General features: G+C 36.2%; 2 gene segments (V, D, J or C); both read left to right on the forward strand.

Moving 5' to 3' along the window:
* The first annotated feature begins 372 nt into the window (after positions 1-372).
* LOC113568864 lies at positions 373-2,644 on the forward strand. The segment is given in 3 exon segments: positions 373-462; positions 599-922; positions 2,613-2,644. Coding segments are annotated over 3 exon segments (399 nt in total).
* Positions 2,645-5,069: 2,425 nt separating this feature from the next.
* LOC118242983 lies at positions 5,070-7,968 on the forward strand. The segment is given in 3 exon segments: positions 5,070-5,354; positions 7,563-7,613; positions 7,933-7,968. Coding segments are annotated over 3 exon segments (372 nt in total).
* The last annotated feature ends 2,590 nt before the right edge of the window (positions 7,969-10,558 follow it).

The raw sequence follows: 10,558 nt of genomic DNA on the forward strand, positions 1-10,558 counted from the left end.
GTATTTATCATACTTGCACTGTCTGCTGCAATTTTGTATCAAATGTCATATAAACCTATTTTTCATTCTGTAATCATTTCAACACCTCTGGTGAGACAGACTGACACATTTGTATTCAACAGTATTTTAGCACATATGCAGAGCTTCTATGTGTTTTCATGATTTCCTAATTACCAGTTCAGTGTTCAATTGTTTGTGGTGGAATTAGTTGATACTATAATTACTGTTCTGTGCTGTGTGAAGATAATGATACAGACCAGTCTTTGTCAGTGTTTGCTCGTGATACAGATTAATTCTGTAAACCCTCCAGAAGAGGGCAGAGTTCATCTAGAAACTGCAGGTGATGTAACACTGGGTCGGTCTAAGGGAAGCTGAAGAAAAGAAGATACTGTAGCAGAAACCGAATCTGCAGATCAGTCATGGCATATATTGGTGGACAATGGGTTCTGTTTCTCATTTTAGGTAAGATGCACATGATTACTGGACATTCTACTGAACATCCTGGGGAAGAGTTCAAATAATAAAGAAGGGTTTACACTTACTAAATCGAACTAGTCCTAAATTGCACTAAATTGCTCTTGTCTTTCACGCTTTTCAGCAGGTTATAGTTCTGGAGAAGGAATAGAACCAGTGTCTTCTACTGTAAACGTCCTACAAGGAAATCCTGTTACCCTCTCCTGCCGGTACAATGGATCGTCTACAACTGATTATCTGCTGTGGTATCGTCAGTATTCCAGATCCAGACCACAGTTTCTATACTTGGTTGATGAAGCTAAATTTGAACAAAAAGCTGAACCCCCAGTACCAGGAATGTCTGCAGTAGTAAATGAGGACAAAAATTGTGTGGATCTGAAAATCTCCTCTGCTGCAGTATCAGACTCTGCACTGTACTACTGTGCCCTGCAGCCCACAGTGACAGGAAACCCAGCTACACTGTACAAAAACCTGTGTGAATAAACTTCATTGTGAATGCCTGTGGAGATGTGAATAAATTTCTTGGTTTCCTTTAATGCAAGAAGAAATTTACAGCCATTGAAGGATTTCTTTAAAAACAAAATTGTTTTTCTCAAATATCAATAATACTAAATACATAATACATAATAAATAATAATGATACATAATAGAACCAAAAACGTACATATACCACAAGTATTGCATTCAGATATTTTATTTATTTTAACAAAAAAAAGTATACATTCTATGGGCATGCATATATATATTATATGCATGCATAATATATATATATATATATATATATATATATATATATATATATATATATATATATTAGTTTTTTTTTTTTTGTTTTTGGTCTGTATGGTCTGTAGTCTGGCCTGCAGCTCACAGTTGGTCGGGCCTGCAGCCCACAGTGACACCCAGCTATACTGTACAAAAACACATACTACAGAAACAAGCCTGAACATGTAGTTTTAAGAACATACTTTGAAAAGCAGCCTTGAATATCATGAAGGTACTATCTAAATAAAACCTGATGATGATGATGATGATGATGATCTCTGTATTTGTAATATATAAAATGAGATGTGGGAAACAAAGCCACTTTAATGTTTCATTATATATAACAGTTAAGGGGACAAAATTAATTAATTAATTATTAACTAGCATTGATATAATGACAAGCTTATGATATTTAATCACAGCGTATATCATGTACACATACAAAATCAACTAAAACCTGCAGAATCTCTAGAAGATCATGTGAAGATTCAGATTAATCAGATGTACAACATCTACAAACCCTGGTGCTCCAGTGAGTTCAGAAAACCCGATACAGCCAAAGAATGAGACATGCAGGTGTAGTGACCTCAGTGCATACAAATGGATGAAGTATAAACTCAATAAGACAGTGAGGACTGCAAAGCACAAATACAGAAAACACTGGAACAGCAGGCATGTGTCCTGTACTTGGGGATTATTTAATCTACTGTATAGATATATGTATATATATGCTCTGTATTACTGTGCCCTGCAGCCCACAGTGACAAGAAACTAAAGTAATCTGTGCAAAAACCTCTGACTGAGTTAAACAACAATAGTCTCACCAAAACTTTAATGTTACCTGACATTTTACATATATTACATGAAAATATTCTTAACCAATTTGTTCAATTAATTCAGTGTTTGAATAGTTAAGATTCAGTTTCATGAGTTATTTCACTTTTATTGGTCTTAATTGTTACATCCTGCATGGAAGATGCACCATTTAAACACCACACACACTGCACTGAATCACCAGACACTTAAGATGTTTTTATGCACGCTGGTGGCAGGAGGCTCAGTGGTTAAAGTACTTGCCTTTTAATCGGTTGGTTGCTGGTTCAAGCCCCAACACTATTAAGTTACCACTCTTGGGCCCCTGAGCAAGACCCTTAAGTGTTGGGTAAATGTATGTTACTGCAATAAAGATTTCATTTTGCAAACTTTTACACCTGACCTCATGTGTCTTTACCTCCTAGTGCCTTGATTCAAGAATAATTGGAGTTACAATCACAAAAGTTTCATTTACTGAAAGCCATAACATATGGATGTTATGGCCACTGCCATATTGAGTCTGTTGTGTGTATTTTTGCATTCTCATTTTTATTTTGCAGGTTGTTCAGAAGATGTTGCAACAGGGGGCTGATTCCTATCAGTTAGGACTGACAGCTGTGACTAGTCAGCGGGTTTGTTGTCTATTAGTTACATACTCATGTTGGGTTTGTACTGGTCCCCCATGGTATCTTGAGTGATAGAGTCCACATGGTCATGGTAGATGCAAGGTTTGATTGGGCTATGAGCCTGTACACACAACTGACCTTTTGATTTGAGGTAAAGACCATGATATACCCCTGGGTTTTTGTATTTGAAACGGATGTTTCTTTTAATATCATTCTTGTGCCAGACAAATAACAAAGTCAGTTCAAAGTGTGGTGAACATGATGAGATCAGTTCTTTCAGTTGTACTCCAATGATTTGCTGTACACAGTTGTGTTCATGTATTCAGGTGAAGAACATTAGTAGCTGAAGTAAAGGATCTGAGCACTTTACATGTATGTGACAAGCAACAGATGCACTAATGATGCAGCAATAAGAACTTTGTCCTTTTAAAATGAATTACTTTTATAGCAGCTGTAAATTCCTTAAAATATCTAATAGTTTGCTATATTCAAATTATTTTATCCTATGTCTAAACTACTAAGAATTAAAAGTGATCTCTCAAACTCTTATCCATTAAAACAGCATTTAATTCAAAAGGTCAAATTCCTGGTGCAGAGCAGTTCATATGAATGTTTTGAATGCACTCTGATGTAAGGTTAGCCTTTCACTGAACAACTGTAAGTACCATGTATACAGGCGTTTCACTAAAATAGGAAGTAGCCTATGCTTGATCTACAAATCATCCCCATTTAATATTTTTGGTGAGGATTATTTAAATATTGTGTTTACATCCTGGTTTTGAGTATAATCGCTGATGTTGGGCACACCCAGTGTTTATAAATCACACTGTAATATTGATGCTGGTGCAATGTCATTTATAATCCACATTAGATCAACAATACACCCACTGCTGATTCAGTTTGATCATATTCACAATGGAGACACAATTCTTCTTGATTTACATTATGGCATCAGGTACTGGCTATCGATTTGGTTGAATAATTTGTTTGAGAACCACAGATTCAAAATTAAATTATGTTTATTGCATTTTCTAACAGGTGTGTTTTGCGCTGATCAAATCGGACCAAACCAGAAACAGAATACCGAGGTTTTTCACAAAGAGGGACAATCTGTTACACTGGAATGTTCATATTATTCAACTAATCAATATGTTCTTCTTTACTGGTACAGACAGTATCCTAACAAAAAACCACAGTATTTACTGCGTAAACCTGCTCGGTCAAGTACTCTTGCTGAGCACAGATCAGACCCACGGTTTTCATCAGCTACCTCTTACACATCCACTCAGCTCACTATTAGTGGACTAACTCTGGCAGACACAGCTCTCTACTATTGTGCTCTAGGCACCCAGTGATATAAAGTCTCTGAGAGCCTTTACAAAAACTAATACACAATATTTGCTTTGAACCCGAGAAGCAGCTAAACCACAATGCTGTTAGTTACACCTGGAAAAAAGGGTTCGGGTGGTATAGTGGTTAAACATCATAAAAAGATCTTTGAACAAACATATTTTTGTATGACATGCTTATTATTTGAAATAAATTGGTGTGAGTGAAGTTACCAGCAGAAGACATCAGGAGAAGCATGACACTGTTCACTAAGGAATAATAAAAAAAACTATATATATATATATATATATATATATATATATATATATATATATATATATATATATATATATAGTTAAAGAACAGTGTGTAAGATTTAGGGGGATCTATAACCAGGAATGAAATATACAAAACAAGTTTTCATTATTGTATAAACACCTGTAAGTATGAATAATTGTTTTTCTTTGAATGAGTTCTTAATATCTACATATGGAGCATGTTGTCTTCCAGCAGATACCACCTGGACTATTTACAGTAGTCCAAAATGGACAAACCAAACATTCAACAGACCCTCTATTGGGCCTAGCAGATTTGAACGTGTGTGTGTCTGTGTTTGTTTGAGAAAGAGAGACAGAGAGCGTGAAAACGCGAGTGCATGTCACGATCTATTGTGTCCATTTCCCTGATTTAGGCCTCAAGACTAGCAGAGTTATTGCTTTGAACTTAAGCCTTAGGCACTGACCTCTTTTAACGCAGAGCTGTGGGGAGGAGCGTCATAAAGCTTTATAGAGATAAAAGGATGTAAGAGTAAAGAAATATCTCAGATTATCACTCTGACAAGACCACTCATCATGTTCACCATTACACTCCTGTGTGTGTGGCTTTCACAGGGTGAGTTTAGACTAAATTGTTTAAATTATACTTATTTCATCAGTGTAAGTGTAGAATATGAGTTAAATTATGTGTTGTTTTAAAAGAGCAGAGTGATAGTCAGACTTATGTAACTATGGCATGAACTAAACCTGTTATCTTTATGGTCTCTTCTCTATGACAGGTGATTCTATGGTAGAACCAATAGATCCACTTTCCCTAAATGAAGCTGTGTTTCAGAGTGATAATGTTACTCCCTCCTGCAGCTACAAAGAGTTCAATGGTACTGTACAGAATCTCCACTGGTGCCGGCAGTATCCACAATCCAGACCAGAATTCCTCCTTTATATCTTACCAAGTGGAACTAAAAGTGAACCTCTCCCACCGCGTCTATCTGCCAGTGTTGATAAAAATCTGAAACAAGTGGATCTGTTGATCTCCTCTGCTGCAGTATCAGATTCTGCACTGTACTACTGTACCCTGGTGCCCACAGTGACAGGAAACCCAACTCCACTGTACAAAAACCTCCCACACAAAGAAAGCTTTAGTAGAATAAACTAGTGTAGGTACACAACTGAGATTTGGATGCCTTCCCCAAGCTGTAAAACTTTGACATTTGCACATTTCCACAGAGGACTTGAACAAATGAATTATACGCTGTATAGCTGAGCCATTTTGGTGGACATGGAGCACTCTGTCATGGAGTCAGGAGTTGTATTCTCCACATGCTCGGTTCCAGTCGGCAACTACCAGAACCTCCACTGAACTCACTGTTACAAAACCAACTTTGGCTGATTCAGCTCTTTACTACTGTACTCTTAGAGTAGGGGCCCAGTGATGCAATACTAGACAATCTCCTTTGTATTTGTACATCAAACCACAGCTGGTTACACACAAGAAAGCCCATTACAAGTAAGTGGTAACACCTGCAAAAATTACTTCACTCTGGTGTTTGTTGATAGGCCAGCCTGTTGGTACATCAATGTCAATTGTTGTTGTAACGGTGAGCGGTAAGGAGGCGGACGCATATGCGGAGAAGAGCGAGATTTATTATGGGCAAATCCAAAATCAGAGTTGTTAAGGCAGTCCAGGGTCATAGAGCCTATACAGAATGTACAAGGATACATTATCAAACGAACAAAACACATGAAGGCAAACAGGGGAAGCAGGATATAACAGAGGCTAGGAAACATGAAGGCTATGATAACAAAACAGGCTAACAAACGAAGGCTTTGAAACAGACGAGCTTTCAATCATCCAGACATTAAACCAAACACAATGAACCTAACACAAACTCAACCAGCAAATAAACATAACGTGCAGATCAGATTCAAAGAAACATAATGAACCACCAAGAGCAAAGGCACAAGACAGGGTTTAAATACATGAACTTAACAAGACTAGAAATGAGGAACAGGTGTGGAAAATCAAACGAGGGGCAGAGAAAATGAAATTATGGCATGGAAATAAAATACACAAGACAGGGAAAAGCAGGGAGGGACTAATCATGACATGTATTATTTATTATCTTCATATTGTTATTATGAATATTTATTATGTCATCCTCAAAGTCTCAGGGAGACATTTTTGAGAAAGTTAAATTGATTCCTCAACCATGTTTTTTTTTACTTAATTAAAACTATAATCTGTGAATGAACGGTCTATAGTGATATTGTTAATATTGCCGTTCTATATTCTACATGAAGTTCCATATTCTACAAGAATATGTATATCTGGAGGTTTCTGCTTTAATATCAGTAAAAAGGATTGAATATAAATATCAGAAACAGGATTGAATACAACTGCAAATTATTATCAGAGGTGCAATAGAGAGATACATTGATTGTTTTAGCTGTTATTTGCTTTTGGGCAATTAGCATACTTTTATCATTCTAAATTAAATACTGATAATATCAGATTTTTGAGTTATTATGTGGGTTATCTGATATTCCTAACTGTAATCAAATGTCCCCAGTAATCTAAACTCTAATGAACAAAAAAATCTAAACTTTGAATTTCAAATAATCAGAAATAGACTAAACAAACCAGAGTCTACATGTGGATGGTATAGATAATTTAGGTTTGGTACTGCACTTCCTGCTCTTTCATTGGTTACTTAAAGGAAAAGGAGGAGGAGCTGAAGTATGATGTACAGAAAGAATGTCAATGTGAGATTTCTAAGTTACTTCTAAGACAGAAGGAAAAGTATTACACAATGTTTCTCTGTTTATTTATGCTTTTAACAGTACTCACAGGTAAGACTTGGTTCCATTTACAATATATCCCTTACTTACATGTTTATATATTACAAATGTTTACATGTAAATATGTATTGTTAAAATATTATGTTACAAATATTTTGTTCCCTTCAATATGAACCTGTTGGAGAAATCATAAATCTGCATTGGATCAGTTTATGTGACTAACTGAAGATCTTTTTCAGGTGACAGCACACAGGACAGCATCACCTCTTTATCTACTGCAGTCAGTTTTAAAGAGGACCAAACAGTTACACTCTCCTGTAACTACAGCTACACTGGATCTGTGGGCAATCTGCTGTGGTATCGCCAATATTCCAATTCAGAGCCTCAGTTCATTGTTTTAGTGATGGAATATGGAGAAAATCAAACGGCTGATTCTGATCCTCGTCTGTCTGCTCACGTTCATAAGAGTGTCAAGCGTGTGGATCTGCAGATCTCCTCTGCTGTAGTATCAGACTCTGCACTGTACTACTGTGCCATGGAGCCCACAGTGACAGGAAACACAGATACACTGTACAAACACCTCCCACTACAAAATTAAAAACTTAAATAGGTATGATATGTTCAGAAGAGAGAACACTGTATATTTAGAATTAAGGCGTCATCATATATCTAGGTGGCCTATAGTAACATATCATTATGATGTGTCTTTAACTCCTAGTGTCTTGATTCAAGAAAAATTGGACTCATGATCACAAAAAGTTAATTTACTAAAAGCCATAACATGGAGGTTATGGCCACTGCCATATTGAGTTTGTTGTGTGTATTTTTGCATTCTCACCTTTATTTTGCAGGCTGTCCAGGAGATGGTGTTGCAACAGGAGCAGTGACAAGCAGCTGCTTCCTATCAGTTAGGACTGAGAGCCGTGACTAGTCAGCGGATTTGTGGGCTATTAGTTATATACTCATGTTGAGTTCGTACTGGTGGCCCATGGTGTCTTGAGTGGTAGAGTCCACATGGTCATGGTAGATGCAAGGTTTGTTGTGGGTTAACACAATTTGTACTTAGTTTTTTTTAGAATGAACTGTACGACTTTGTATTGAACAATATTTGTAGGTTCTTTGATGGGGCCACGTTTGGCTTGTATTTGACACAGGATGGCTTTTGTAAGAAGCCTTGAGTTATTGCATTTATGCAATCAGATCTGGAATCATGAGTAGTCCTGATACTGGTATGCAAAGAGCGCTATGAGAAATACTGGAGAAACACTGTGGAATGCAAAGCCGTGTAAGGTTATCTTTCAGTTTGTTTTCTTTGTTGGAGTTGTAGGGGTGTATGTCATTTTCGCCTGCCTTTTCTCCTGTTTTTACTGTGTTAGACTGTTAGTGAAGTTGTAATTTTCCTTATTTTTCTTTTCATTTAGAGAAGTAAATAGTCAGGTTTTGGTTCAATTGTTTTGTTTTTTATGTTGATTTGACCATATCCTGACATACTCCAATTTTTTTTTCATCATAAATTCTGATGATAAAACAAATTAAAAACCTACTGCAGATCTGCATATCTGTGTTTTTTTTATGTTGTGTACATTCTAGACCGAGCCATTATAATATGTGGAACAGTGGAATTTTCAAATCACCTAAATGCAGCTGAATGAATTTAAAAGAAAGCATGTTTGTTAATTACTTTGAAAGTCACTGGACATGTATGAATCTCTGTAGCTTCATTTCTCCAACCTCAACACAAACACACACTCACACCCTGACACCAGTAAGGAGAACCTTTACATGTCTCCATAACACACACATCTGACCTTTTGATCTGAGGTAAAGACATTCATCACTCTTGGGTTTTTGTATTTGTTTTGTATCCTGTGTCTTTGAACTACTAAGAAGTAAAAGTGATCTGTCACAACAAACTCTTCTCCATTAAAACAGCATTTAAGTCAGAAGGTCAAGTACAGGTGCAGAGCAGTTCATATGAATGTTTTGAATGCACACTGATTTATGGTGAGGCTTTCACTGAGCAGTTGTAAGTACCATGTAACTAGGCATTAAATTAAAATAGGAAGTAGCCTATGCTCAATCTACAAATCATGCTCATTTAATATTTTTTGGTGAGGATTATTTAAATATTGTATTGGTTTTGAGTATAATTTCGGATGTTGGACACACCCAGTATTTGTAAATCACATGGTAATACTGATCCAAATTGCTGGTGCAATGCCATTTATAATCCACATTAGATCAACATCATAAAACCACTTCTGATTCACTTTGATCATATTCTCAATGGAGAAATACCTCCTCATGATTTATATTATGGCATCAGGCTGTATGTAATATTGACGCAAAGTGCTGGTGCAATACCGTTAATATGATATACATTAGATCAACAGCTTAAACCCACTGCTGATTCAGTTTGATCATATATACAATGTCCACACACTTCCTCATGATTTACATTATGGCATCAGGTAATGGCTATGGTTAAACAATTTGTTTGAGAACCACAGAATCAAAATTCAGGTAATTATGTTTATTGCATTTTCTAACAGGTGTATTTTGCGCTGACCAAACCAGAATCAGGATACTGAGGTTTTTCGCAAAGAGCTACAATCTGTTACACTGGACTGTTCATATGATTCAACTAGTCAATTTGTTGTTCTTTACTGGTACAGACAACATCCTAACAAAGCACCACAGTATTTACTGCATAAACCTGCTTGGTCAAGTACTGCTGCTGAGCACAGATCAGACCAACATTTTTCTTCAGCTATCTCTGACACATCCACTCAGCTCACTATTAGTGGACTAATTCTCGCAGACACAGCTCTCTACTATGGTGCTCTTTATACCCACTGATATAGGCTTTGACAGGCTTCACAAAAATTGATACATATATTATTTCAAGTGTCAAGTTTCAAGTTTCAAGTTTGGTTTATTTGTCACATACATAGTCATATACAGTATAACTCACCGTGAAATGGTTTGAGTGCTCTGTCCAAACTGAGGGAAAAAAAAACAGGGGTGCATAGAGAAAAAAAAAAAAAAAAAAAAAAAAAAAAAAAAAAAAAAAAAAATATATATATATATATATATATATATATATATATATATATATACAAAATATATTAACAATGTATGTACAATATATGTATATTATGTTTATATACACAATGTACAATGTATATATAAATATGTATATATGTATATGTATGTATACAATGTACAGTTCTATCTTACAATTGAACATATTTACAGTTACATGTTACATGGTGGTGGTCCAGTTTATCAGTTTCCCTGATTCAGGGCCCGAATGGCCTGTGGGAAGAAGCTCCTCTTCAGTCTCTCTGTCTTGGTCTTCAGGGAGTGAAAGCGCTTCCCTGACCTCAACAGAGAGAAGAGCCTATTGTTGGGATGGGTGGGGTCCTTCACAATCCTCCTGGCCTTGGTTTGGCACCGCTTGTAATAGATGGTCTG

This window comes from Electrophorus electricus, chromosome 18 (genome assembly GCF_013358815.1).
Source record: "Electrophorus electricus isolate fEleEle1 chromosome 18, fEleEle1.pri, whole genome shotgun sequence".
NCBI lineage: Eukaryota > Metazoa > Chordata > Actinopteri > Gymnotiformes > Gymnotidae > Electrophorus > Electrophorus electricus.